The sequence below is a fragment of the Saimiri boliviensis genome, chromosome 5 (assembly GCF_048565385.1).
Source record: "Saimiri boliviensis isolate mSaiBol1 chromosome 5, mSaiBol1.pri, whole genome shotgun sequence".
NCBI lineage: Eukaryota > Metazoa > Chordata > Mammalia > Primates > Cebidae > Saimiri > Saimiri boliviensis.
The window spans coordinates 36,840,072-36,867,572 of record NC_133453.1 but is presented as its reverse complement, the minus strand read 5'-3'; the positions used below and the strand labels follow the sequence as shown (position 1 = coordinate 36,867,572).

General features: G+C 40.1%; 1 protein-coding gene across 5 annotated transcripts; it reads left to right on the top strand.

Moving 5' to 3' along the window:
* The first annotated feature begins 7,495 nt into the window (after positions 1-7,495).
* CTLA4 (cytotoxic T-lymphocyte associated protein 4) lies at positions 7,496-27,247 on the top strand. Of its 5 annotated transcripts, none has more exons than XM_074399204.1 (6): positions 7,496-7,672; positions 7,934-17,616; positions 21,219-21,352; positions 23,973-24,320; positions 24,763-24,872; positions 26,066-27,247. In XM_074399204.1, the coding sequence occupies exons 3-6, from the start codon at positions 21,244-21,246 to the stop codon at positions 26,168-26,170; spliced, it is 672 nt and encodes a 223-aa protein (XP_074255305.1). In that variant the 5' UTR covers positions 7,496-7,672; positions 7,934-17,616; positions 21,219-21,243; the 3' UTR covers positions 26,171-27,247. The 5 variants fall into 5 exon arrangements, with proteins under 5 accessions (XP_074255305.1, XP_074255303.1, XP_074255302.1 ...); XM_074399202.1 differs by having other exon boundaries at positions 7,497-7,672; positions 7,934-12,524; positions 17,473-21,352; XM_074399201.1 differs by having other exon boundaries at positions 7,497-7,672; positions 7,934-12,550; positions 17,473-21,352.
* Positions 27,248-27,501: the final 254 nt, after the last annotated feature.

Below are 27,501 nucleotides of genomic sequence, written 5' to 3'. Positions count from 1 at the left end.
TGGAGTTAAAAACTTTAAGCTTGCCATGGGCTGTTCCCAGCCAATGACTGAATGAGGCAGGGATACTGAGGCAGCCCCTTCCTGGGAGATGTGGGACTCCATGGATAGCTATTTTTAGCATGAGAATTCTCTGGAGGTTTTCCTGAACTTTCCTCAGACTATGTAGCAGTTGGGGGTGGTTTTACCCAACCTTCCTTCCCTCTCTCAATCAGAAGTAGATTTGCATAATGATCTGAGGGCTCTCCCAGCATTTTTCAGCTCCTTCCTCATTTTATCTCACAGACATTTCCCTTAATACAATCCTTGCATGTTTACTCCCATTTTGGCACTTGTTTTTCAGAGGAAATAGGCTGTAAGCTAGGAATTTGGAACTGACTTTCCCACCAAACAGCAGGTGAAAAGGACACAGTCCTGGCTAGTGAGCAACTACAGATTGTCCCTGGGACAATATGAAGGGTCAGTTGCTAAAGATTTCACCAGTGGTGTCCTGTGAAAATGTTCTGGTGGAGGGTAGTAGTGAGCAAGATGCAGTGATCCGAAATATGAAAAAACGTTGAGGGAACAATGCACACAGAGATACTTGCATTAATGCCCCACAGAAGGATGTTGGCAGGCTAAGGAGTGCAGGCAGTGTATTGCTAAGTATGTGAGCCAGAGAACCTCTGTGGCCACGCTTAGAGTCAGAGAGCCCCAGAGATGTTTGAATACTAAACCAAAGCAGTTATATTATGCAAAAGTCAGGGACCTGGTGGGAAAACACAGAGTACTGCCACATGGGATGGGGCCATCTGGATGGCACCCTGAGGATGTTCATTATTCAACCTCCTCAGATCCCATGGGCTTGCAGAGGTGGCTCACCTTCCATAGCAAAGGCTAGCAGTTCTACAGTGCTGGAAGATGCTGTAGAAACCTCACCCCTGTAACAGGTGCCATCTTCAGGATTTGCCCCTACCTCCTCTCTTGCCTGCCAAGCCAATAGCTAGGATTGAGGTTATGCTGGACCTGGTAAGTTAAGAAAGAGACTCTGCCTAAAGAATTGCAGTAGTTTGTCAGCATTGATTGGCAGGAGCCAGGGGAATACTCCTTGGATTGGATTTTGAAGGTGCTTGATCAAGGAGGCTAAAATGTAAGACTAGATAAGCAAGAATTCATTGACCTAAGGGCACTTTCTTGAGATATGATATTTAACACCCTAGAAAAGTTGTTAGGTGATAGGGAAACTCATTGCTGGGTGGCTCTTAGAAGGCTGGATAAAAAATTAGCCAACTGTCATGAAGTGGAAGTGCCTGAGTTACTGTGGCAGATGGTAGAGGAATAAAGGGACTGAAGAGGTGGACACACTGGAATGGATATATTATGTGAGACCAGAAGACCCATCAGAGAAGGATGATGTTCCATGACAGGAACCAGAGAACAAATAATCAGGGTTATAAGGAATATGCTGGTGGGAGGGGCACCAGCACCACAGTGGTTTTCTCCTTTGCAGATAAAGGATATGGCAAGAGAGAGTCACAGAGTTGAGTTTGTTGACATCTATGTGGATGATGGAGCTCTGGGATGCCAGGAGGCTGAATGTAAACAAAATTCAGGTAAGAGCAGAGGATCAGGAGACTGGGAACAACTGCTTCAATAAAAAGTCACAATCCTTTGTGCAGTTCCTGGACTTGAGCCAATTTTCAGATTTGTGACCCACTGACAAAATTGTGAAGAGGTGGCCTGGTACTAGGAGGAAGGACCCTTTAGCACCATGGCAAGAATATACTGTGATAATTCCCTCAGTCCTTCCCCAAGGGACTCATGGTCACTTACATGGATGTGAAAGAGGGGAACAACCACTCATGTTTGGGATTAATGGACACAGAGTCTGAGCTGACATTGATACTTGGAGACCTAGAGTGTCATCATGGGACCCCTTGTTAGAATGAGCCTATCTATGGGGGTCATGGAATAGTTAGAATCCTAAGAACAAATCCAGGGGTAGTTGTTTTCCCAGTCCGTAAATGCACAACTGCAATTGATGTATTTGGAAATTGTAGTAACCCCCACACAGGTTTCCTGGTCTGTAGAATACGAGCTATTAAAGTAGGCCAAATTGAAACTTTTCAAATTGTCCAACACCCTTCTCACTTCATTCACGATTATAAATCCAAAATATCATATACTTCGGAGAGAGAGGATGGTGAAGATTAATGCCATCATTAAAAGTCTAAAGGATGCAGGGGAGGTGGTTCCTACTGTGTCTCTGTTTAATTCACCAATCTGGTTCCTTAGAAATTGAACAGATTCTGGTAGTTCTCTAGACTGCCATAGACTTAATCAAGTATCAGCCCAAAGAGCAGTTGCTGTACTAGATGTGGTATAATTCCTAGAGAATTTTAATAAGGCCTCAGGTTCACGGTATGCAGACACTGATTTGGTGAATATGTTTTTCTTTTTCATTCCCATTAGAAAAGAGGATCAGAAACAGTTTGTACTCATGTTGGCAGGTGGAGGGGGACAACAATATTCATTTACAATTTTGCCTCAGGTCTATGTTTTTGCCACCCTCTGTGATGGTGTAGTCTGAAGGATCTGGACTGCCTGGACACCACACAGAACATCACTCTGATCCATTACATTGACAACATAAGGATGCCTGGACAGGTTGAGCAAGAGGTGACTAGTATCGATGTCTTGGGAAAACATATGTGATCTAGTGGTTGGGAAGTCTCAGTGAAGACTTTTAGAGGTTCAGTGGTCATGGGCATGCTGGGATAAACAACAGACACATTTTTGCATTTTTATCTCCTACCACAAATAAAACAGCATTTGGTAGACCTCTTTGAGTTCTGGAGGCAACACATTCCACATCTAGGGATATTGCTTCCACCCATGCACCAGATGATGTGGAAGGCTGCCAGGTTGAGTACTGTTTAGAGCAGGAAAGGGCACAGCAGCTGGTCTAGGCTGTGGTGCAGCAGTCCCTGACATTTGGGTCATGTGATCTAGCAGATCCTATTATGTCAAAGCCATCAGTGGTAGAAAAGATGCAGTGTGGAGTATATGGTAAGCTCCAGCAGGAGAATCATAATGCAGACCTTTGGGATTCTGGAGCCAGGCCATTTACAACAGGGAATAATATGACCTTGGAGAAAAAGCTCTTGGTTTGTTACTGGACCATGATTGAGGTAGAACCCTTGACTATAGGACTCCAAGTGATTGTGTGTTTGGGACTTCTCACTATAAACTGGGTTCTGTTGGATCCGTTCAGCCATAAAGTCATATGGACCCAGAAGCAGTCTATTGTAAGAAGGAAATACTAAATCTGAGATGGATCCCAAGAAGAACGAGGATATGAGCAAGCTAAACCAACAGGTGGCCCAGACTCCCACATCACCCACCACAGTTGCACCAGGGCCCCGGATTATAATTGATGTTTCAGCTGACCAACTGAAAGAGGAGGAAAAAGCCAGATTTTTGCTTACAGGTGGCTTGGCTTGGTACTTGAGTACAAACTGAATGTGGACAGTGGCTGCATTGTAGCGTCATTCAGTGGTGGCTGTGAAGGCAGTCAGATGGAAAAGTCTTCCCAATGGACATAGACAAGAGTCATGTACCCGATCATCCACTTGTGTGGAAGGAGAAGTAGCCTGAAATCCTGGAAGGTGACAAATGGCCTGACCATTTGGTCAAGAACCTGGAAGGAAGGTTAAAGAAAAGGAGGTCTTTGAAGCTTTTTGGCTAGACATATGGAAGTGAGCACGAAGTGCGAAGATTTTGTATCTGACATTAACGCCCACCAGAAGCATCCACCATGGAAAAGGCACTGAACAACCAAAGGAACGAAATGATTTGGCTATTTGACTTTAGCCAGACTTCATCACTGGTAACCCCAGAACTGGCATGCTGGACATGTGAATAGCTTAGAAGAGATGGAAATGACATTCTGGCTCAGTAGTATGAACTTTCACTTACCATAGTAGGTTTAGTGACTTCTATTTGAGTATCCAAATTGTTAGCAACACATGGCACAATTGGGTGACAAGTTGATTACATTGACACCTTTCCATCCTGGAAGGGCTAGTGGTTCATCTTCATAGGAAAAGATACCTATTTTGAGGATAGATTTGCTTTTTCTGCCTTCAGAGCATCATATCAACACTATTATTCAGGGATTTATTGAATGCCTGATCCATGCACATAGAATTCCACTCTTTATAGCATCTGACCAATGGACCCACTTTATGTCAAAGGAGGTTTGAAATGGACTCATGTCCATGGGATCCACTAATCATATCACATTGTGTACCCAAGAGGCAGCTGGTCTCACAGGATTCTGCAGCGGCCTTCAAAAGTTGCATCTAAAATGTTAGTATGGAGGAAACACTTTGAAAGAATGGGCTATTATCCTTAAGGATGCAATGCATTTATTAAATCAGAACTTCTATATAATACGATATCCTCAGTAAGAAGAGAACTTGAGTTCAGAAATGAAGAGGTGGAAGCAGAGTGGGCCCATTTTAGCATAGCTTCCAATAACCCATTTGGGGATTTTGTGCTCTGTCTTTGCAACTCTGATCCCTCAAGGGAGCACATTATTGCTAGAAGACACAGCAAGTGTCCCACTGAACTACACGTTACAGAGACCACTAGGACACTTCAGAGTCCTGTTTCTAAGGACCAACAGGCAGGAATCAGAGTCACCATACAGGCAGGGATAATTGGTCCTGATCAAGGAGGAAGTAGGGCTGGTTCTACACAATGGTGGCAGGGAGGAATACAGGTGGAACACCGGTGACCCACTTAGGTGTTTTCTGGTATTCTCCCGTTGTAACTGTGTACAAATGTGTAACAACTCCAAACAGTAAAGGGTATTATTCTTAAGGGCTCATACTCCTCAGCTATTAAGGCTTGGCTCACATGACCTGGTAAACCACCAAGACCTGCTGAGATGATAGCTGAGAATGAGGGAAAGGAGTTTAGAATGGTTTGGGGAGGAGGGAGAGAGGAGGACCAGTTGTAGCCTTGATCAACTGCAGTGATGGGAGTTGTTCATCCCATTAATCTCCCTCTTCTGAGTTTTCTTCTGAAGGAGAAAAGCTCACAGGAATCACTGAAGAACTGCCTTGGCCAGGCACGGTGGCTCACTCCTGTAATCTCTGTACTTTGGGAGGCTGAGGTGGTAAATTACGAGGTCAGGAGATTGAGATCAACCTGGCTAACAAAGTGAAACCCTGTCTCTACTGAAAAATACAAAAATTACAAAAATTAGCTGGACATGGTGGTGTGTGAGTACTCCCAGCTACTCGGGAGGCAGAGGCAGGAGAATCACTTGAACCTGGGAGGTGGGGGAGGGGGTTGCAGTGAGCCGAGATTGTGCCACTGCACTCCAGACTAGGTGACAGAGCGAGACTCAGTCTAAAAAAAAAAAAAAAAAAAAAAAAAAAAGTAGAGCTGCCAAAACTTTGTGGACAAACAGATCAACATGGCATAAGGGATGGACTATGGTATCCATGAAAATAAGCCTTACTCCTGTAAGGAGTGTAATGGACCACAGGCCCAAGCTGCTCCACTCTGGCATTCACTGCACTGTGTCTTAGTCCATTCAGGGTGCTATAACAATACCATAAACGGAGTGGTTTATAAACTACAATTCATTTCTTGTATTTCCACAGCCTGGGAAGTTCAAGAGCAAGGTAATGGCCAATTTGGTGTCTGGTGAGAGAAGATAACTTCCTGGTTCATAATAGCTTCTTCTCTGTTTATGTTTACATGGTGGGAGAAAGAGAGGAAACTCTCTGGGGTCTCTGTTATGAAGGCACTAATCCCATTCATGGGAGCTTTGCTGTCATGATCTAATCACCACCTAAATACACCACCTCCAAATACTATCCGATTGATGAGGTTTTAAAATCTGAATTTTTGGGGGACAGAAACAGTCAATCTGTGGTGCTCTGTTCATGTTGACGTCTTGCTTCCCATGAGCTGCTCCCAGCCCGTGAGTGAGCAGGGTCGGAATGCTAAAGCAAGCCTGTCCCAGATGCTCACCTCAGATCAAGATGCCCTGACAGTCATGTCAGAAACCTTTTAGATTGTACTAGGTTCTGGACCCCTTCCCCCAACTTCTCTTCCTTCTATCCTTCACTTGGGGGTCAAATTTACATCATGAGCTGATGTTTCCTCATCTCCCTCCCCATATTTTTAAGATACATTCCTCTAACAAGATTCGTGCTTGTTTAATCCAATTTTGGTCCAAAATATCAACAATTCTGAGGTTAGGAAATCTTGGCTTAGAGAAATGATGACAGTGGAAGTTGGATGTCAATATCTATCTCATTATTTTGTGATTCACTGGAGAGCTCTCTGGGATTGGTACAGATGTCAGATGTAACACCAAGAAAATAATGTTTATGAGAAGCATTCAGATTAAGACTAATAGTATCTTATTTCCAAGGGTCAAAGTAACTTGCTCTGAGAATACATGAACTTAATCCTTTTCCTTCCTTCCTTCCTTCCCTTCCTCCATCCCTCCCTCCCCCTTCCCTCCCCCTTCCCTCCCTTCCTCCCTCCCTCCGTCTTCTCTCTCCACTCTCTCTTTTTCTCCTCTCCCTTTCTTTCTTTTTTGGCCCCACTGACTCCGTCTCCAGATTGTAGTAGCAGTAACTGACAATGGTTACACTATAGTTCCATCATGAAAACATAATTCTCATGCAAGCAGTTTATGATGACTTTTAGTATGAAATTTCTCAAGGTTCAGTTTCAGATCAAGGGTGAATGTTCTTGGAAAGTTTGAATGTAATCAGAAACATTATTTTAGAATTATGATTTAGAGTAATTTCTGGGCTTTTAGACTCGGATTTTTTTTTTTTAACCAGTTGTCCACTCAGTGCTCAGAGATTTGGGTTAATATATCATTTAATAATAATTTTTCCTCCTTTTCAGTTCTTATACATTTGCACAAGTTTAGTTTCACTTCTACTGTCAGCACTGCACCCCAAATTAAAATGGAATTAACTTCAACTTCAAGTTCTAACTAGGTCAAGTTTGCTAAGAATTAAGACCAGTTTTATCAACTCTTTTTATAAAATTGACTTGGGTTTCAAGAGCGTAATGAAACCAGAACATGGGGGAGTTTAGAATATAGTCTGGTCTCAATTTGTCTGCTGTTTGAAAACCACGGTCTAGTTTCAACCCTGTTAACCTTGGATAGTTGAATTAAAAAAGAAAAAAAAGTAATTGGCAAATTGCAGCAATCCATGAAATATAATAGCATCTTTTGAAGGACAATAAACTCAGGAGGGAAAGGAAACGTATTTTTTCATGTGAGGATTGCCAATAGAGTAAAGTGATAGATATTCTAAAATAACCTTATCAGAATTTAAATCAGTTTTGGTCTCTTTGGAGAGTGACCTTGGACATCTAAGCAGACTTTATTTATGTCTTTTATCTCTATCTTGATCAGTTTCTTTCATCTGTGTTCCTAAATATCTCAGCTCCCCCATCCGTCTCACCTCACTTTGGGCTCTGTTTCACCTCAGTTCTAATTGAAGTTATAAAGGTTTTACAAGTCTCAGTACTTCACTGAAAGAACCTTAGCCCTCATCACTATCCAAGACTTGGATTCAGTGAATTTCACATCACTGGGCTCTCACCTGGCTCCTGGTCCTGGTGACTACTGGACTGCCATAGTCAGGTAAGCCCAACTTTTCCCTGCTCCCTTTTACTTGGATCTCAGAAGACTGAGTTTCTGCTTTTGCTCTTTTGGCTGCCTTGCTCTGACCAATAATTTTCCCTGAGGCCAGAAGCCCTGACCTAAACTCCATCTTTCTATCCTGGGAGGTGGGGCTCACCGTCTGTGGGCTGACCTTCCCAATGAAGATGTATCCGGCTACTGTCTGCCTGGTTTCCTCCTTGTGGTCTACTTATCGGCCTGTGTGCATTATCTTTTCTTTAGATTCTAGTGCTGTTATTTGAATTATGCCTGGTGAAAGTTTGTCGTCACACCTGATCTGATCCCCCAGGGGCCTGATACTCAGCTGCAGTCCTGCACAAGTGGTAGGTAAGGGGGAAATCTTCCTTTCTCTCTACTTGCCTTGTACAGCTGTTAGGCAGGAACATGCCTTCTCCTCAATTCTCAGAATGTAATAGCTCATTCCTTTTTCTAGTGGTACACTGCCGTAACTGAAAATGTGTCTGCTATTCAAAGACCTGTAGCACAATTTTTGCAATATCTTCAAAGGTAGCCCTAATTTATTGTTTGAATGTGAATTTGATTTTTTCCCCCAACAATTTTCTCATTAACCGAGGACAGTTGGTGACCAAACCAGGTGTTTTCCACTTTGTAGCAAAACCAAGACATGATATCAAAGTAATAACACACTGCATTTTTTTCTCCCCCATAAAAGTGAGAATAATTCCAAGAGGTATCCCAGGGATGTTCTGACAAGGACAGCATCACTGGAAAATTGTAGCCTTCCAAATTGACACATTTGAAGAGTTACAGTTATTAGGATTTGCAGTTTTACTCTCACCTTCCTATAAAGATGAAACAATTGACCTTTCATTACTGAGAAGCTATGACGAGCTGTGGGGAGCCAGCCTTCCTTATATTTCCCTGGGATTCTCCTCGTAACATGGTGGAGATGTCTCTTTAAATATATATTTTTGTATTAAACTTACGTAAATAAAAGAGCTCCACATGCTAAAGAAAGATGAACCTCTTCTCCTTCTTTTGTTTCCTTCTTTCAGAGAAGAGGCTGGCATGGTCGGGAGCCTTGGACAATACTCCTATAACTCAGAGAGAAAAGTGTCTTTAAGTAGGAATATTATTCTGACATAGAGGAATCAGCCAGAGATTCTAAAATTGCATAAGATTGGTCTCTCAATTTTCTGCTCATGGTATGCTCAAGGTCATGTTTAATTTATTCTACTGAATGTGGAATTTCTGGGAATTATCTGATACCTGATTCTGACAGTTTTTACCCCTGACATCTAAAGTCCACCTTAAACTGAAGGTAGTCTGCCTGACCTGCTTGGTGTATCTTGTATGATTTCTATAAAGTAAGAAATTGAGGACATGCACTCAGAAAATGCAGTCAGCAGTTGATGTGAAGCCAGGCTTAGCTCTCTGCCTTTGAGGGTCAGTTTCTCCTTGTCACAATCAGTAAGAAATGGACCTTAAAGTTTGGATTCCCATATTCAAGATCTCAATGAGTTTGGGCCTAGATAGCTCAGACAGTATTAAATAGATTTATCTCCTTCTAAAATTTACCCACTGTGATGGATATCTTTAATACCTTGGTTGTGGAAATCTTTAATACCGTGGTTGTGGTTTTAAAAGCTTAATTTTTTTTTTACTCCACTAAAGTCTCACTCTTATATAGGTCACGTAATCTACTTATTTGCATGTCCAATTGACCAGATCTAATAATGTAATTTATCTTTGGGGAAAAGAATGTGTTTCTTAATTCGTACAGTATCTTTTATAGTATTCCAATATAGTTAACACAGAAGTGCTTTCAGGTTATCGTGATGATGACTGAGTAACAAAAGTAAAGGAGCCGATGGTGTAATATGCTGTGCTGGAGAAATTGCTTCTTTGGTGTGTATTCTAGGAACTGGAGTTCTCATACAGACTAAACTTGGGATTTCAAATCTCTACATGAAAGAGAAGAAGCTAAATGCATATCTTATGTCCTTTCAACTTCTCCAAAAACTGGGATGCCACAGTTCCGATGACCTGACGTATACTTAGTGTTATGTAAACATTAAGAGGACTTAATTTTTATTATTTGTAATATCTTTTTTCTAACCACAAAATAACACATATACATTCATAAAAATGAAAAATACAGATAGGTAAGACGTAAACATCATGTTAGTATCACTAACATGTCACTATATGTAATTCTGCATATATTTTTGCTTTATTTTTACAAAGCAAATTATACTCTAAATATGATTTTCTAATCTGCTTTTAAAACTTATATATCATGAACGGAAAATACACTTTTAATTAAAAATTATTGAGAGTTGAAAGTAAGAGATCCTTCCTAATAGTGCCTCCTTATCTCTCAGGTGGGAAAAACTCTGGTGCAATTATATAATTAAAATAATTCATGTGTAGGCAGCATCAGACCAAGGACTATAACCAAAACCTCTTAAATCTTAGGTAACCACTTTATGCATTTTACAGGTACTCTTTCTTACTTTTCATATGCTATGACTTAATCCAGTGTGATTAATTGGAATTAGAGAGCATGAAAAATTCTTACCTTCCCCTTATATGCTTTAGCTTGGCTATATGTCTGCTGGAAAACACTGGGTAGGAGCAATTAACACAAAATTTATTGAAAATGTTTTGTAGAAATAATTCGTACGTTTTGTGATGTGTTTTCAAGCTTTAAACCTTCAAATTGAGGTCTTTCTGCAGGAACAACAAGGCTTGAGGCATTGAATCTCAGTAACATCTCAAATTGCCACAAATCTCTAAAAAGTTATCTAATTCAGTGTCAACAGAAATATGATCAAATCTAAGTAAGAATTTCCTTTTAGGTTTGTGACTTCAAAAAACCATTTATGCTGAAGAAATTTGAGTTAAAGACTCTAAAAAAAGAAAGATTCAAGATTCAACGAGTCTTATCAATCACCATCAATTTTATTTGCCAAATTTAGCACTAGAGTGACATTATCTGTACATTCTTTGTATAAAAACATCTAGCAGAGCACTTTTTTTGGGGTTTTGTGATATCAAGAGGTTTTTGGAATTTTAGGCAAGTTCCACCCACAATAAAAACCAATGTTTTCTTATTGCTGATTAATTCTGTCTGATCGGTCAGAACTGATGCTTCTTTGAATACATGTAAATCATCGTTCATTTAAAGTTTCTGTTTTGTCATTCTTCCTTTGTTTCATTTGTTTCTCAGTTCTCTTATTATTCTTATTTTCTTCTTTCCCATTCTGTTAAAATAAAAATCCTTAGGGTTTCATTTATTTTTATTTTTTTTTAGTTTTTCTTTGCTACAGAAGATAGTGAAGTCAGTGAGTATATTCAGATTATACAAATGGCATTTACTTACCTAGACATTTTATGATGCTAATTAAAAAGAAAGCCTGGATATTTGGAGAGAGATTCAGATAATTTGGAAGTGATTTATTTTCTCGAATGGAAATAGTGATTCTAAATGATGAGAAATTGTATTAATTTGGTAACATGATCATAAACTTGTTATTGAGGTTATCCTATAAATTAGGATAATAAATTCCAGTAACATTTAATTTTTTTTTTTTTTTTGAGACAGAGTCTCTCTGTCACCCAGGCTGGAGTGCAATGGTGTGATCTTAGCTCACTGCAACCTCCGCCTCCTGGGTTGAAGCAATTCTCTGCTTCAGCCTTCGAGTAGCTGGGATTATAGGCATCTGCCACCATGCCCAGCTAATTTTTGTATTTTTAGTAGAGGCTGGGTTTCACCATCTTGGCCAAACTGATCTTAAACTTCTGACCTGGTGATCCACCCACCTCAGCCTCTTAAAGTGCTGGGATTATAGGCATGAGCCACTGCACCTGGCCTATTTACTTTTTAAACATCATAACTTTTTTTTACCTCTTTTAAAAAAATATTGTGAGTCTAAAATTCCAAATAAGCTTACTTGTTCTGATGCCCACAATTGTCTACCTTATCCAAGGATGAAATGCAGGAGGTGCCTTTGATGGAAGCTTCTTGATCTGCTTATATTTTAAGAGGACAGGAAACACATGTTTCTGGTGTTTTCTACTTGTTAGCATTTCTTAACCAATGGAACAGAAATGTCCAGAACTACAAAGTTCAAACTTTGCATGCGGAAAGAACTTTATGTGATCAGACTGAATCTAAATAATGGTAAGAAATAACAAAAATATAAGTAATGGATTCCTAAACAGACAATATCATTGCCATGACATGATCCTACTAGGTGAGTACAGAAACTAAGCTCTATGCATGTGCCAGACAAAAACTAAAGAGCTTAGGTTTTAGCTAAAGTGCATCACTCTTATTGCCCTCAACAGGTCCTGATGTGACTGTGTCAATACAGTTACTCAGTTTCTTCCTCATGGCTGACGTGCTGGGCCAGAGATTTTCCTCTTAGAACATATTCTATGAAATGGGGCCTACTAAGGAAAGCTGCTTAATGTAACCAGCTCCTTTTAAATCATAATCTTCTAAAGCACACTGGAATAATACAGTTTATTGGGCCAAAGTTTCCTAACATGGCTTCCCTCCATCTCATTTAGTTAGTCCACAGCTGAGTAACATGTTAGAAAACTGTGTGCAGAAGAGGTCAGAGCCAGTGATCCATATCTCAGATTCTGGCTGGTAATGGTTCAGTGTGATGTGGGATCAGAATTGCAGACAACGAATAATAACCAGAATCTTTTTTCCTCGCCTAAGCCCATGAAGAGTATGTCCACCAGTTCATTCTTTCTACACTTGGAAAGAAGTGAAACTTGACTTCAGATGTGGCCAGATTACATTCAGAGGAGAACAAAACATATGGCCAAGAATGCTGTAAGACCCATGGAGTGCTTTCTAAGGTGGTGAATGCCTGCAGACTCTGTCAGTATGACCGTATTTGTGTGTGTATGTGGTAAAGTGCACATAACGTAAAATTTACTCTTTTAACCATTTCAAAATGTACAATTCAGTGGCATTTAGTATATTCACGACATCACGTAATAGTTACCACTGTGCTACTCTAGAGTGTTTTCATTACCTGAAAAATAAATCTTATACCATCAAGCAGTCATTTCCCATTCTCCCCTCTCACATCCCCTAGCAATCAATAATCTTCTTTCTGGCTCTACAGACTTGCTTATTCTGGATATTTCATATAAGTGGAATCACACAATATATGTCCTTTTGTGTCTGGCTTCTTTCACTCAGCATAATATTTTCAATGTTTACCCATGTTGTAGCATGCATCTTCATTCCTTTTTATGGCTGAATAATATTCCGTGGTGTCGAGAAAGCACATTTTGTTTATCATTCATCAGTTGATGGACACTTGGAATGTTTCCACTTTGTCTGTCGTGATTAATGCTGCTATAAGAAAATATACATTTTTTGTTTTTTTTTTACTTAAATGATTTGCTGATTTGTGCTTGTGGGTACCCAAGACCTAGCAGGAAGTTTGGTGGGGCTGGGTTTGAAGTTGCAAACTGGGCAGAAAACTAGAGCCAGAAGCCATGTCAGTTCAAGAGGCTCTTGTGAAGGTAGTAAATGACAGTAAAGGCAGTGAGAAGAAAATGACAGTAGAGTCAAGGGCCCTTGGATTCTTATCTTGGTTCTAACCAATAGGTTGTGTGGGTGATTTGGGTAAATCATTTCACCTTCCTGGGCCTTCATATTCTCTGTTTAAAATGAGACAGCAGAACTCACTAACATTTACTATAGCTCCAGGAGTCAATGCCTGCCACAGGCTGTGCAAACACCGTGCATTTCTTATCACCTAACACACCCTTTTCCACCATCACAGCTGCTATCCCTCACACGGTAAACAGCAAAGATACTCCTTTTCTATATTTTCTGTGCTCAAGGTTTGGGCATAACCATGTCCTATGACCTGAGGTATGAAGAAGGTCAGGGCTTGACATCAGTGAAATGTGGCAGTCGCAGCAAGGCCCAAAATAACACAGCTCAAAATGTGAAAGCAGTGTCTCTGTAACCAAGAAACTGAAATAAGTGCTCAAGGCTGAGATGATATCAGCCATAAATATCATGCAAGAAATGGGTTCCATCAACTGTTTGGCACTTCCAATGTCACTCTTTATAGATAGCTAGCAACTTTTGGGGTGTAGGTGGGTGGTTCATTCAGCATTAAAGATGATTTGTAGTCCCAGTCCAAGTTTTCCCTCTCCTTGCACTAAGGCAAGAAAATATGAGTGATTTGTGAAGTTTCCTCTTTTGTAAAATGGAAATGGTACTGGGTAATCTCAGTTTGTTCTAAATAGGAATCAGGTACACTCCTGAATGTACCATTCAGCTGTGGTACATTGTGGGGAGGGTGTCACGGGTCAAATATGGGGCTATTTATCCTTCCCTTTCTGTTTATTTCTCCTTGATGATGAAAGAATAATATCTACATACGTGACCCTGGACAAGTCAATTAGCTTCTCAATATCAGTTTTCCGATCTGAAAATAAGAGGGTTACCTATTTTGAAAACAGCTATTTTTGGATTTTGGTAAAACCACTTACCTAAATTTATTCATGGCTGGCTGTGTTGCAACAGGGCTAAGGGATTAAGAAAATAGAAATCCAACTTTAATTTTACTTTTAGGAGTGAGAAGCTGAGGACATTGATAGACAATCAGAGACAAAAATGTCTAAAATTAGAAATATAATAGCAGAACATTATACATAAGTGGGGGTAAGATATTCAAAAAGATATAACCATATAAAGTAAGGAGCATATGCAATTGGAACACAGATTCCCTGTACGAATTGCTTTGTGGCCACAGTTAACTTATTATTATTATTTTTGGAGATAGAGTCTCGCTCTGCTGCCCAGGCTGGATGGAGTATAGTGCTGTGATCTCGGCTCACTGCAACCTCCGCCTCCCGAGTTCAAGCAATTCTCGTTCCTCAGCCTCTCAAGTAGCTCGGACTATAGGCACGCACCACCATGCCTAGCTAATTTTTGTATTTTTAATATTGATGGGGTTTCACCATGTTGGCCAGGCTAGTCTCAAACTTCTGACCTCAAGTAATCTGCCTGCCTCAGCCTCCCAAAGTGCTGGGATTACAGGCATGAGCTACCACACCCAGCCAACTTATTATTTATTCATTCAAAAATATTTGTTTTCATCTCTATATAATGAAATCTCTGACAGGTGAAGATACCTTTCAACTGAAGCAGACTCTGCATTTCATTGCCATCCAAATCAGCAAATACAATTTTGCTTCCCTGACCATCCTGTTCACAATGTAAACTGAAAAGCCAGTGGAAACCTATTCTGTTTCCCCTCAAAAGGACTGACAAAGTCCACAGCTCAGAAGCATCCATTTTTACCTGATTTTAGGAAATGGATTATAGTTTCCTAGGGACTGAAAATTAATCTACCACATTTATTTAAGTGGGTTCTTGCCCAGCCCATATTTTCACCCTTTAATGGTAATGAAGTTAAAATTTCTTTCCAGTCACTTTGCATATCATTTCCTTTCTCTTTAATTCTCTTTCAAAGTGAGATGATTTGATAGATTCTTCTTCAGCAGTCACTCACTTTGGTAGATGATTTTCTTTTTCCTTTGAAGTTGATTTTGAAAGGAGCTGTGTGTGATGAGCTAATTAGCACAAACACACAGAGTATATAACCTTAATTAGACATGATTATAGGCTCAACGTAATGGGATGTCCTGAAACTGCATGCTATGCAAATATTAGACTTTTCATTCTTCCCATTACATCTGAAACCATCAAGCAAAGGATGTTTTGCAGTAGGTACCACAGTTGATGCCAGGTGCAAATCTTTCAATAAAAAGTTGATTTTTTGTGTGTGTACTACTTGAGCAAAGGATAATAGGAGGAGGTTTAGGGAAAAAAAAAGATTAAAAAATCTGAAAAGTTGAATTAAGTTCAGAATGAGTTTTACAAATTGAGGAATTTTACAATTAAGTGAAAAACCCAGTTACTCTTCAAACTCTACCTCATCTGGAATTCTGAAGATACTTCAGCATAGGCACCACTGTGAATTATGCAAATCTTGAGAGATCTTTCAAATCCAGTAACCACTAAGAGTACCATAAAACCAGTCTGGGGTTTACTCAAGCTATTAGGGTATAAGAAGATAGTGAGTACAAATGAAATCACAGTGAATCCCCAAGTCCTAATTTTAGCTAATTATTTTCATTTCCTTTACCACCAACACCCTACCTTTTTGAAAAAAAGAATTGGAGTGGTAAAAATAATTAGCAAATTGACTTTCCCCTTCCTAACCTGAAATGGTGGAATTTCACCAAGGATGTGGTGCCCTTAGACATTTGAATATTCAACCACTGAATAATTGAGAACTTATAATACATAATTCTTAGATTATTTGTAGAGTTGTGAGTTTTCAGACTCAATCAGGTAAAACAATAATAAGCGATTTGGTTCCAGATGTTCATGGAAATACTGACAAGGGCAGAAATCCAATATGTGAGTATTAGAATAATTAGTACCTGATTTTAATATAAAATACCATCCATTCAGCAGAAATGAAAATGAAAGAGGGTTTATATAATAGCTGAAGTTTAAAACACATAGCTTTTTCTGTGTTTAAAATGTAATCTATTTTTTTCTGAGAACATAGTCTATCATAGGCACAATGTTCAATAACTCATTGGTATAGGCTCATTGAATCATCATCATAATGATATAAGATAATTCCTATAAATTACCCATGTTTTACAGACGAGGAAGCTGAGTATTGGAGAAGTTAAAAAATGTCATCCAAGATCACATTTCTAGAAGCAGTAGAGCCAGGACTTGAAATGACGTGTTTCTGACTCCAGCCATGCTCTTAATCACTCTGCTGGGCTCATTAGTGCCGATCAGGCCTATGATTGTGTCCTTAGTGATTAGCACTTTCCCCAGAGCTGGAAAGGAGATGCAAGAGAAATAAAAACGCTTGAGATGTAACCTGAAATGCAGAAATTCTCTACTACCTGCTAGGTACAAAGGAGGACCTGATTAGGTGCTTTGTGTGTGTTGAGGATGTAGGTGCTGCGGAAATAGAATTTGGAGCAAGACGGACATAATTACACATGTTTGAGTATAATAAATACAAACCTATATGAACAACATGTTATTATTGCACTTAAGATAACTGGGGAAAAATACTGAATAGGAATGAGAAGACAAAGATCTCAATCCAGTTTTTGCCACATTACCAAATGTAAGACTGAATCAATGAGGGTCTCAACAGGAAACAGGGGGCTCAAATAAAAGACTCGAGAAAAGAATTACTTTGAGAAAAATTAAGAAGCGTTAGGGGCAGAAGTTGGTAATGCACCCAGCAACAGTGGAGGCTGATAGCACCTCTAGGATGGAAAAATCTGGGAGAGGGCAATGAAGAAAGACCTGGACTTCCACCTGTGTTTTCCGATCTGCTGGGACCTTGCAATGCTAGGCCCTCAGAAGCCACCCTGATGGGTTACTAAGGAGACGTTTTCTATTGGGTTCTGTCCCAAGTGGAGCTTGGATCTGAGGAAAGGGGACGGAGAATCGCTTTCAGCAATTCACTTTTCCTCTTTAAATTTCAGTTTGCTCATCTGTTGTTTATTACCTACCATGTTATCAAAAATATAAATAATTGGCCTTATAATTTTTACTTCCAAGTTTTTGGAAAAACTTCAAATTTACAAAGAATTTGTAAGGATAGTACCATGAACACACACATATTCTTCACCTAGATTCACCAATTGTTAACATTTCATCACTGTTGTTTAATTCTTTTTACCTTTCTCTACTAACACAGATACATATTTTTGCTGAACTATCTGAGAGTACTTGATGACGTCTTGAGACTTAAACCTGGAATACCTACATATTATCTAAAAATAAGGATGCTTCTCTACATAACCCCAGTACAATGACCACATTCAGGAAATTTAACATTAAGGTAATGCTGTTATGAAATATAGGCTATATTCAAATTTCCCCCAGTATCTCAATTTGCTTTGTGATGTCTATTTTTTTCAATGAAGAATCACACATTAAATTCTGTCATCATGTCTCTGTTTTCTCCTTTAATCTAGAATGGTTTTCCAGGCTTTTCCCTTTTTAATCTTTTGTGATATTAACATTTTTCAAGGATCTAGGTCAGTTATTTTGCATAATATGGATTTGTCTGATTAGTTCCTCAGGTAAAACAATTTTGGCAATAACGACACAAAGTTGTTGCGTCCTTCTCAGTGTATTGTATCTGGAGGTACCTGATGTCAAAACACTCCATCATGGTTATCTTCAGTTGGATCACTTGGTTAAGGCAATATCTGCTAGATTTATCAATTATCTTTTCCCTTTTGTAATTATCAAGTAATCTGTGGGGTGGTATATGTGAATATGTCTTTTCTCACCAACATTCTTTTACCCAGCATTTTTTTTTTAACAACCATTTGAATTTTCTTGCTATGACAGAAGTCGTTTCAAAAACAAAGAACCTGGTAAGACGTCTTTGAAAGTTCTAATTACAATTCTCACCTCTTCTACGTTAAACTGTTTTCATTCATTTACTTACTCACTTAACAAATGTGTAGAAAATGCTCATTTTGTGGCTTGGCCTATGATGTTTTAATCAGTGGCTTCATGGTTGTCTAAACTAATGTTTTTACCCCATATCTCTTCCTGTGCTCCAGAATCCTATTGGCAACTGCTTTCAGGTCTCTCCATATTAACATTCATGGAGGCCATAAACTCAACATACCCAAATGAAAGCTGTCATTTCACCTTCTCACCTGCTCTTCCTATGTTGTTTATCCCAGTAAATTATACCTCTGTCCTCTCAGTGACCCTATAATAAGAAATAACTATTTATTGAGTGGCTATCCATTACAATAGGACTTTTATATGTGAATTATCTCATTTAATTATTTCAATAATATTGAGAAGTAGATGCCATTATCTGGAGGACATTGGATGGAGCTGCAGGTCAGCAACAAGCATGTCTTCATGCTAGGATGCAAATACAGTTAACTTGAATTTCAAAATTTTTGCTTTAGTGTAGTGATAAAGATTATCACTGGCTTCAAATCCTGCCTCTACCACCTGCTATGAGTGATTGGATAAGTCACCTTAACTTTTAATGCTTTGGTTTCCTTCTTTAAAAAATGGGAAAAATGACAGCTCCTGTCTTGTAGGATAGTTATAAGACTTGAAAGAAACAAAACTTGACATCTGAACAATTTCTGCAGCACCACAGTTCTTCTGAAACCATAATTGTGGTGTCATTCTAAAATGCTCCCTCCACTCACTGAATGTGGACTAGTCTCATAGAGACCTTGTCTTCATAGCTGTCATTACCTTAGTTTAGACCAGGATTTGGCAAACCAGGGCCCACAGGCCGAATCCAGACTTCACCTATTTTCATAAATAAAGTTTTATTGGAAGGCACACACACCCATTTGTTTACATATAATAGATGGCTGCTTTCATTCTAAAATGACAGATGTGAGTAGTGGCAACAGAGACCATTATTGTCGGCAAATCATAATATATTTACTATTTTGCCCCCTACAGGAAGTCTTCCAAATCCTGGTGCCTAGGATATTCCAATAGTCTTCTTCCCAGTTTTCCTGGTTACATTTCTCCCTGAACCCATCTTCCCCATCTCTTAAATTTCCCCAAAATGTGAACTCAATCATATCAATTTGCTCCTAATGTTTCATTGGCCCTTGCTGCTAAGAGTGACAGCTTGCACCTTCTGCCCATCCCGGACAAGCTCGTTCTCTGACCACAATGAGCTTTTCAGGCCATTTCCAACTTCAGCGCTTGCTGTTCTTTTTGTCTGAATATCCACCCTTTTCCCTGTCCTCAATAATAAGTTCAAGTTTTTCTTCCTCTGAGAAGTCCTTTCTGACTTCCACAGGCTGAACCACTGGCTTCTGCTCCTCTACATAATACTCCACTTCCAGCATTGATCTCACTGTAACATGATTGTGGGTTTATCTGTCTGTCCTTGCCACTACTGTGTGTTCCTCTTGAGGGCCGGAACATTTGTTTTTCCCTTTTAGAAAACCTCTGGTGCCTAGTCTGGCATTAGTAAGCGCCCATTAGGTTGCTATTGTTTGTAAGCATTTGAGCTCGGGTTTAAAGGTTTCTATAAGGTGCAGTGGGGTATAGAAAACAAGCAGGTCAGAAGAGGCTTCCTGGAGGAGGTGACAGCTGAGCTAAGTCCTGGAGGATAAAATAAGATAATAGGAGAAATAAGGCAGTAGGAACAGCATGGGCAAAGGTGATGAGACCTGAAAGTGGCATGTGGAAGGAAAAGAGAAATACAGGAAGAGGGGGCATGGGAGGGAATGCTGGGGGACAGGCCAAAGAGGGAGACATTTGGTGAGTATTCTGCAGAGACTCTTTTGCTGTGCTGAGGTGTGGACAATGGGAAACCATGGACAGGCTGGAGTAGGCAAGTGCCATATTCCCTTCTGCAACTGTCTGTCTGCATGTCAGCCTTCTAGAAACCCCTTAAGGTATCAACTATGTTTTTGTCTTGTCATCAGTCAATCCCAAGTGTACACAATTCCTGGCATAGGATAGGCTCTCCATAAATGTTTCTTTCTTTATTAAAATGTATGAAAACTCTCCAGATTTAAGGAGGGTCCTCAATGTTTCAAATTATTTTTCTTAGATCCTTGGTCCTGTCTACAGCTGTCACAAATTTAGGAACTCTTGTTATAGTTAGCCTTCAATTTTGAATTTTCTGCTTGAAAAATTTCTATGAGGAAAAAAAGCCTATCCTCTTATGGAGGGCTCTAATCTCTTAATCATTTTGGTTGACTTTTCTTTGGATCTTCTTCAATGTTTGTCTCTGTTAAGGCTTTTAAGAACATCTGAATTCTTTCCTTCTGCAAAACCAGAGGAATGTTTTTTTCCTGCCTATTTTCAGTTTATTCCTTGTGATTTTGGCATTTTCTCTTAATCAAATACTAAATGGAGTTAGGAAAAATAAACTTATTTGTAAAGCATGTCCAGGGACCATTAGAAGGATGGTGCCTCACAGATAGAATACAGTTTTTATTAATGATGCCCACATATAAATCCTGCCATTAGCTCAAGGGCTCAGAAAGCTAGTAGCCTAGCAGTTCAGGATATGTCAATGAAACGAATTAGGTGGTTAAGGATGCCCAGAAGATTAAATAAAATTGGGATTTAGGAGGACCCTTGTACTCCAGGAAATTCTCCAAGTCTCCTCTTAGTTATCCAGATCCTCAAAGTGAACATGAAGCTCCAGTTTCAAATTGAGTACATTTTCCATCCATGGATTGGCTTGTTTTGCTCAATAGAGTTTTTGAGGTTGTCTTGTCGACGTAACAGCTAACCTACGGCTTCCTTTCTCGTAAAAACCAAAACAAAAAGGCTTTCTATTCAAGTGCCTTCTGTGTGTGCACATGTGTAATACATACCCAGGATCAAAGCTGTCTATATAAAGTCCTTGATTCTGTGTGGGTTCAAACACATTTCAAAGCTTCAGGATCCTGAAAGGTTTCGCTCTACTTCCTCAAGACCTGAACACCGCTCCCATAAAACCATGGCTTGCCTTGGATTTCAGAGGCACAAGGCTCAGCTGGACCTGGCTACCAGGACCTGGCCCTGCATGCTCCTGTTTTCTCTTCTCTTCATCCCTGTCTTCTCCAACGGTGAGTGAGACTTTTGGATCATGAAGATGGAGGAGGTGTTTCTCCCACCTGAGTTTCATTTCTTTCAGCAGTCAAGGGCAGTGATTTATAGCAAAGCCAGAAGTTAAAGGTAGAACTCCAATCTGGCTTGGCTGGCTCTGTATTCCATGGCCAGCAGGGAACAGTTGGGCAGCAGCAAATAAGCAAAGGCATAGCTCAGAGCAGAGTGCCACGTATTTAGCAGGGATTTCATTTATGCATGAGAGTTGGTTTAGGAGACACAGGCAATTTCAGACCCTTCCATGAGATTGGAAGTGATTAAGAGGAAAAGGATATCCACAGGCCTGAATACATTTGAGCTGGGTTTCAGGATGAGCTCACAAGTTCCTTTTTTTTTTTTAACCAAACCAAACAAAAAAAACCAGGAAAACAAACATTGACTTTAAACAAATCCTGGGAAGAGTTTCTTTGCTATACAATTCAAGGTTTTAAAATCCTCAAATTCATATGCTTTAATAAACGAATTAGCCAGCTTGTTTAAAATTTAGGGAAATCGTGGGAAGAATGGCTTCTTTAGTCAATTCAAGATTTTAAGGTTTTCTTAATCATTTCTACAAACTAATTCGTCAATTAGTCAATTATTTAAAAAACAAGAGTTTGAAATTGCCCAAAAAAAAAAAAAAAAAAAGGAGGAGGAAAGAAAGTCTGTTTGGCATACGATAGTTAATTATTGCCTGACCTACATGTGGGTTTCAGATCAGCTCTTTGGAGACTGAGACCAGGTTTGTTACATGGCTTAAAATGATGAGCACTTCCATTGAATGTCAACCTTATCTCTCTCTAGACCTTCTCGGTTAAGAAACCAATGTGGTTTGTATGAAGTAAGTGCTCAAAGTATATTTGATGATTTAATTTTTACTGAAGAAGAAATATTCACATATATTTTCTTATTTTTACATGTTTTAAATATGTAAAGATTAAATAATACTCTTAGGAGTATTTAAATTTACAAGTTTTAAATATGTAAAGATTCAGTAAATACTCTTAGAAGTATTTAAATTTTCTAAAGTAAATTTATCTTAGCCAGTAACCAGGACCCTCCCATGACAAATATTGGAAAGTTGAGTGTGACCACATTTAGTGGTGATAAGTGTGAACTTGGCTGGGGAGAGGGCAGGACATTTAGGATTTCTTAAGCTTAGAGTCAATACAATAAAGATTATGGAGTGTCCCCTTGGGTGGGATATAATTATTGCTCACAGCAGTTCATGAACCACAAGTCAAAGAGTAGGGAGATATGATTAACTCACAAATCACTTTAATTCAGGGCAGAAGGTAATGAAGTACTGCAATGGAGTTATCACAGTGCTACGGATGATCAGAGGGCATCTCTGATAGGCAGAGGCAAGGGTTAGGGAAGGAGACTATAGTCTAGCTAGCCAGGGCTGCTGGAATAGACATGACAATGGCTGCTGCCAAAAGTTTTCTCTTCTGAGGATGGAGGTCCAGTACAGGCAGCTTGGCAGAAGAGACCAGTGTCTAATATAGGGTAATTTTTATAAGCAGAAAAGTGTGTCCTAGAAATTCAGCGGGAATGACAGATTGGAATTGGATCATGGAGGACTCATTGAATGTTATTTATTTTATTCGTTTTTGCAATCAGTGTTAGTAAAGTGTCAAAGGGATTGAGCAGGTGAGTGACATCATGCAACACAAGTTTTGGGTTTCACTTGTCAGATTGACTGGAGAGGGGCAGGTTAGTTACAGGAAGATAATTTGGCATTCAGCCACTGCTTTTGAGTTGATGCAAGCCTCTCTGCATGGAGAGCTCATCTTTAGCCTGTAGAACCCAGAGGGAAGAGAGAACAAAGGAGCATGGGAGTGTTCAAGTGAAGGAGAAAGAAAGGGCAGAAAGTCGGCGGTGGTGTCAGGGGAAGCCCACGGGAGTTAACAGCAGGGTTGCCTCAACCTGGAGAGGAAACGACCCGGTGCCCTCGGCTCTGTGGCTTCCTTCATATAACAACATCTTCCACTCTACAACAATGCCAAGGAAGGTGGAGGCTGGTACAGTGCTTCAAGACACAGCTACTGCTGGGTGATAAACTCAATAAATAGGCAGAGGTTTGTGACATATGCTTGGAGAGATAAAGCAAGAATCTGTACCTCAACCTTCAGAATTTCCCCTACCACTCATTATGGTTCCGGAACTATATAGTTCCTATTGTTCTGTCATAACCTTCGAACAGCAGTTGATATCATCTCATCTCATTCTCTCTTACTGTATGCGAGAAAAATGAAGGACATGGGGGGAAGTGTGACTTGCCCCAAATCACATATTTCATGGTTGAGCCAGGTCTCTTGTTTGTCATATCAGTGTTCTTCCAGCCGCAACCGTCTTGAAGAATCCATTTCCCAGTAAGGAAACATCTTTATGGAGAGTAGCTGGAAAACAATTGAGAGAGGGAGGGGAGGCTGGGGGGGGTGTGTGGATAGGGTGTGGATAGGGGAAGGGATAAGTGATGGATTTGTTGAAGAGGGAGAAAAGGGCATGCGGGTGAAGCTAGAAGGCTGAAGGGCTTGCCTCGGCTTGGCCACAGAGGAACATGAGTTCACGGAATTCTCTTTGGCTTTTCCATGCTAGCAATGCACGTGGCCCAGCCTGCTGTGGTGCTAGCCAGCAGCCGAGGCATCGCCAGCTTTGTGTGTGAGTATGCGTCTCCAGGCAAAGCCACTGAGATCCGGGTGACAGTGCTTCGGCAGACCGACAGCCAGGTGACTGAAGTCTGTGCAGGAACATACATAATGGGGAATGAGTTGACCTTCCTAGATGATTCTATCTGCATGGGCACCTTCAGTGGAAATAAAGTGAACCTCACCATCCAAGGACTGAGGGCCATGGACATGGGGCTCTACATCTGCAAGGTGGAGCTCATGTACCCGCCGCCATACTACATGAGCATAGGCAACGGAACCCAGATTTACGTAATTGGTGAGCAAAGCCATTTCACTGAGTTGACACTTGTTGCATTGCTGTCTTCTATGCATAAAAACAGTTTTGTTCCCTAATTTCAGGTGGTTTATTTTTAGGACTGTGGAAATTCTCTTTAGGAGTTCACTACCACACGATAGCCTTGCTTGTTGTGGGTGGCAACCTTAAGAGCATTCTGACTATACAATACAATGATTTGGGGAGGTCCGGCACTAGCTCTGGAGTGCTAACCAGCATGGTGTTAGACCTGTGCTTTTGAGATGATATGATGCTCCTGGGGAAGAAGTCTCAGATAGCCAAAGCTATTTGTGGGCTACCCATGCAGTTTTGGGGTGGTCCTCAAGGCCTGGAGGCTCTAACTTTCTTTTTTCACCAATGTGGGGGAGTAGAGCCTTAGAGTTGAAAACTGTCTCAGGAGGCTCTGCTTTGTTTTCTGTTGCAGATCCAGAACCGTGCCCAGATTCTGACTTCCTCCTCTGGATCCTTGCAGCAGTTAGTTCGGGGTTGTTTTTTTATAGCTTTCTCCTCACAGCTGTTTCTTTGAGCAAAATGGTGAGTGTGATGCTGACAGTGGACCATTTCTGATGGGGATACCTTTAGTGGTATCAACTGACCAAATGATGGTGCTGAGTTTAGTGTTCTTGAGATGAGGCAATAAATGAAGAGGAAGAAGACCAGTGGTAAAGAACACGCTAGAACCGTAGGCATTGGTCTTTGAGGTTTCAGAATGACTAATATTTTAGATGACTTTGTTTGATATTGAATGTTCGTGTGCTTCTGAGCAGGGTTTCAATTTGAGTAACCATTCCAACAACATGGGGCAGCTGTTTTGCTTTTTGTCTTCATGACAATTTAAGCTAACAGCCCTGAAACACAAGATTAGGTTGGGCAGAATGCCGCTAGAGAGGACTGCCTGGATAGTCTACTCTCCTTCTTCATGTCCCTCTCCATCACCTGGAAGTCATCTCTTGGTGCCACGCTGGTGCCTTCCTTGTCCAAGCTGTAGCTGCTCACATTACACATATCCCTGTTATCCAGTTTGCTTGACTGGGAAGGTTTGCCTTCCCCTTCAGCCAGGAAATGAAAGTCCCAGTTTCTACTTATTACCAGTGTTGGAGGTGGAAGAGGTGAAGTATGGAATCGGGCCTCCTGCCAGGATTTCTTTTTGACAGTCCCTTTCAGATACCTCTGCCTAAGGCTGGCTTTGCCATTACAAATTCAGCCTTCTCCCTCCCTCCCTTCTTCTCTTCATCTTCCTTCTTCTTGCTCTTTCTCTCTTTTGCTTTCTCACTCTCTGTCTCTTATACACACACACAAAGATACACTCTATTCCAACATCCTCTACCCAACCTGACAGAGATGTCCTTTGCTGTAGGTTCAGCAGTGGAGATGAGAAACACAGCTCTCAAACGGGATAACTAAAGCTTATTACCTTATCAGGCTTGTTCCCTTGCAGACCAGATGGTTTGATTACCATAGGCTTTCTGGGTGTTCTTTGAGAAGCTTTCTCAAAGCCACTTTTCCCTATCTTCCGGTCAAGGCAAATGATTGCCATTTAACATCAAAATCACAGTTATTTATCTAAAATAAATTTTAATAGCCGAATCAGGAAAATCTCCTGAGGTTTATAATTTTCTATGCTGTGAACATTCATTTTTAACCCAATAAGTGTTGAGTTCTTTTATGGTTAGAAGTGGTTTCTGTATTCCTCAACAGTAATTACTGTTCCTTTTTGTGTTTGACAGCTAAAGAAAAGAAGCCCTCTTACAACAGGGGTCTATGTGAAAATGCCCCCAACAGAGCCAGAATGTGAAAAGCAATTTCAGCCTTATTTTATTCCCATCAATTGAGAAACCATTATAAAGAAGAGAGGCTATATTTCAATTTCCAAGAGCTGAGCCAATTCTAACGTTTTTGTATATTTTGGGGGAGTTCATCTCTCTTTAATATAAAGCTGGATGCAGAACCCAAATTACATGTACTACAATTTAAAGCAAAGGAGCAGAGAGACAGAGCTGGGATGTTTCTATCACATCAGCTCTTCTTTTAGTGAAAGCATCACTTGGGATTGATATGGGGATGCAGCATTATGATATGGGGTCAAGGAATTAAGTTAGGGAATGGCATAGTCCAAGGAAAGAGCAGGCAGGAACTGAGGGAGAGGACTGTATTGTACACACCTTATATTTACATGTGAGAAGTTTATAGCTAAAATAATCTTTTCAAGTTAAAATTTATGCCTTTTGTTTCTTAAACAAATGTATAATTATATCATGGCTTCAGAAATACTCACATGGCTATGTTTTAGTCAGTGATACCAAAGGTTTTATTTCATATGTATACATATATATTTTAAATTTGACAGTATTGTGCATGGAGCCACATATGTTTTTGTGTATTTGTTAATGGTTTGAATATAAACACTATATGGCAGTGTCATTCCACCATGGGTCCCAGGGAAGTTTTGCAGAGGAGCTCAGGACACTAATACACTAGGTAGAATATAAGGTCATTTGCTAACTGGCTTGGAAACTGGATGAGGCCATAGCAGTGCTTGATTGCACGGAATTATGCTGAGTTGGTGTTGACATGTGCTTTGGGGCTTTTCCACCAGTTCCTTTCAGTGGTTTGCAAGGAAGTTACAGCTGGTGGTATCTGAGTTGACTTGACAGACACTGTCTTGAAGACAATGGCTCACTCCAGGAGACCTGTAGCTATAACCTTCTAGGAAGCTCCAGTTTGATGGGCCCAATTCTTACAAACATGTGGTTAATGCCACCGACAGAAGAAAGCAGCAGGTGGCAGAATGGGGTGCATGAAGGTTTCTGAAAACCAACACTGCTGGTGTTTTTAACTCAATATTTTCCATGAAAATGCAACAACATGTATAATATTTTTAATTAAATAAAAATCTGTGGTGGTCGTTTTTCAGTGTTGTCGTTATCATCCTTGCATTTGAGTATTGTGTTTAAATGTTTGATTGGTTCATTCAGTAGTTGGTGGAGTCTCCAATATTAGAAATACTGGAAACAAATTGAAAAACCACAAATGATTGTTTTGAAAAATAATGCTTCTTGAGTCAGCTTTGCACCAGTCCATTACCTGCAAGTCATTCTTGGAAGGTATCCATCCTCTTTCTTTTGATTTCTTCACCACTATATGGGTTATAATGTGGGTTAAC

Excerpts from the sequence above, each read along its gene's own strand:
- CTLA4 (XM_074399204.1), top strand. The coding sequence starts at position 21,244 with ATGGCTTGCCTTGGATTTCAGAGGCACAAGGCTCAGCTGGACCTGGCT. Across the intron at positions 24,321-24,762 it reads AACCCAGATTTACGTAATTG|ATCCAGAACCGTGCCCAGAT; the intron begins GTGAGCAAAGCC and ends TTTCTGTTGCAG. Across the intron at positions 24,873-26,065 it reads CTGTTTCTTTGAGCAAAATG|CTAAAGAAAAGAAGCCCTCT; the intron begins GTGAGTGTGATG and ends TGTGTTTGACAG.